This window comes from Egretta garzetta, unplaced genomic scaffold, assembly GCF_000687185.1.
Source record: "Egretta garzetta isolate BGI_Z169 unplaced genomic scaffold, ASM68718v1 scaffold382, whole genome shotgun sequence".
Classification (NCBI taxonomy): domain Eukaryota; kingdom Metazoa; phylum Chordata; class Aves; order Pelecaniformes; family Ardeidae; genus Egretta; species Egretta garzetta.
The window spans coordinates 122,072-124,427 of record NW_009258793.1 but is presented as its reverse complement, the minus strand read 5'-3'; the positions used below and the strand labels follow the sequence as shown (position 1 = coordinate 124,427).

Sequence of the window (2,356 nt, the reverse complement as noted above, 5' to 3'; positions counted from 1 at the left end):
GTGGGGGGCGGTGGGCACGGGGCCGGGGGGGCTGTGGGCTGCGGAGCAGGTGAGTGCAGCACTGCTGGGGCGCCCTGCAGCTCAGCAGGTTGCAGCAGGATCTGGGGGCACCAGGGCTGTGATGTGGGAAGGCAGTGTCCCCTCTGCCGTCCCTGGTGCCATGATGGTGTGTGCCAGGGGCACAACGATGGCAGGGGGTCATGCTGCTCTGCCACACCACCACCACTGCTGCCACCGCCGCCACCACCACCATACCTCGTGGCCCTGTGCCGCTGGGGCAGCTTAGCAGGGGCTGGGGCTGGATGCCAGGGAGAGGCCTTCTGCAAGGCCGGGTGCATCCTTGCTCCCTGCTCGCTTGGCTGTTGTCTGCCCACCCGTCACGGTACCACGCCGGCAGCCAGGGTGGCAGCGTGGTCAGGGTGCGGCTGGTGTGGGAGCTGGGGCATCTGGATTGTGGCTTGGGAAGGAAACTCTTCCCATAGGGTCAGCTAAAAGGGGCAGGAGTGAGTGGGGCGGGTGTGTACACCCCCATGGTGTGCCCACCCTAGGGTCCCCACTGCCAGGGTGGGTGCCTGTGGTGGTGCAGTACACCCTGCTTTTGGGTCAGGGTGATGCCAGCAGGTCTCTGGCTATGGCAGTGGGGCTGTTCCTGCAGAGGGCTGGCTGTGGGGTGGGGTGGCTGGGCAGGGGTTGCCCGATGGGGAAGCTGGGCAGCCCCAAAGTCTGGGGTCCAGCCCTGGGACTCTCTTTGTGGCTCTAGAGCAGGGGCTGGCTGTCACGGTGGGCACCTCCAGCAGTGGGACCGTGTCATGGGGCTGCGCTGGGGGTCATGCTGGGGTGCTGTGCCGTGGGGCTGTGCCGTGGGGGGGCTGTGCCATGTCTTCTTGTTGTGGGATCATGCCATGGGCTGTGCCATGGGCTGTGCCGTGGGGCTGTGCCGTGGGTCGTGCTGTGGGCTGTGTGTTGTGGCCAAGCCGTGGAGCTGTGCCGTGGGTTGTGCTGTGGGTTCATGCTGTGGGGCCGTGCTGTGCCTGAGCAGATAGTTGGCCCCATGGCTGTGTCTGGCCTCTCTCCCCACCTGGCCACTTAATGCTGCCTCCTATCCTCCTGTCCTGCTGTCTTTCCATCCTCCTGTCCCGCTGTCAGTGCTGCTTCCCATCCCACTGTCCTTCCATCCTGGTGCCCTGGTGCCCTGGCCCTGCCATGACCGCGCTGAGCAGGGACTGACCCATCTCTTTGCTCTCTCTCTCCGTCCGTCTGTCTGTCTTTCTCTCAGCAGGTCGTCTGCACTGTCCTTTCATAAAGACAGCTGACAGTGGGCCACCTTCTTCCTCCTCCTCCTCCTCCTCCCCCCCACGGACCCCCTTCCCCTATATCACCTGCCACCGCACCCCAAATCTCTCCTCTTTTTTCCCATGTAGGTAGCTGGGAGCCCCTGGGCACACAGCTCCGGGGGGCCGAGCCGCGGGTGGCTTCCCCACAGCCCACCCCAGCCCCACGGCACACCGGGCCGGGGGGTGCAAGGACGGAGCCACGGGACCGACGGCGGAGGCAGCGCCCCTCCCATGGGCACCCCAAGAGGGCTGGGCACCCAAGCAGGGGCTGTGTCTGCACCCACAGGCACCCTGAATGCCCCGGCTGGGGCTGGCCCCACAGTGCCTGCTGTGCCCCTGGGGTGGGGGGGATGCCACAGGCTGTGCCTGTGGGACAGATGGGGACAGGGCAGAGCTGTGCCCGGGAAGATGATGCTCTGCCATGGGATGGAGCAGGCTGTGCTCATGGGATAGAGGGAGCTCAGGGCAGGCTCTGCTCAGGGGGCAGATGGAGGTGAGGGCGGCTGTGCCTGTGGGGCATGTCTGGCTGTGCCCGTGGGACAGAAGGGGACGGGGCAGGCTGTGCCCTGGACCACACAGGACTGTGCCCATGGGGCAGCGCAGGATGGAAAAGGCTGTGCCCAGGATCCTGTAGCGCTGTGCCCGTGGGGCAGAAGGAGCCAGGCAGTGCTTGGGGCCATGTGGGGCTGTGGCCCCCGGTCGGGGGGTAGCAGGGCACGGAGCTGTGCCTGCAGAGGAGAGGCTGTGCCAGGGCCCAGCTGGGTGATGCGTGGGCAAGGTGGCACATGCTGCAGCAGGTAGGGGCCTGCCTGTCCCCATGGCTGGCAGATGCGGGGGCTGCGGCTGCATGGGGCGAGTGGGGCTGCCTGGGGGGGCGTGGGGGGGTGGCATGGTGGTTGCTGCACCCTTGGGTGCCTCTGCTCCACCACTGCAGGAGGGGAGGACGTGGTGGCAGGTAGATGGTGATGTGCATTTGATAGCTCGTGGCTGGGTTGGTACGGGGCAGGAGCAGGGGCAGTGCT

General features: G+C 66.7%; 1 protein-coding gene across 1 annotated transcript in view; it reads left to right on the top strand.

The window, feature by feature from the left end:
- Positions 1-2,356, top strand: part of DBN1 (drebrin 1) — a 28,933-nt gene that overhangs the window by 2,950 nt on the left and 23,627 nt on the right. The window contains exon 10 of the mRNA XM_035889294.1: positions 1,280-1,417. Within this exon, the coding sequence (XP_035745187.1) occupies positions 1,280-1,417 (138 nt within the window). The remainder of the gene's footprint in view (positions 1-1,279; positions 1,418-2,356) is intronic.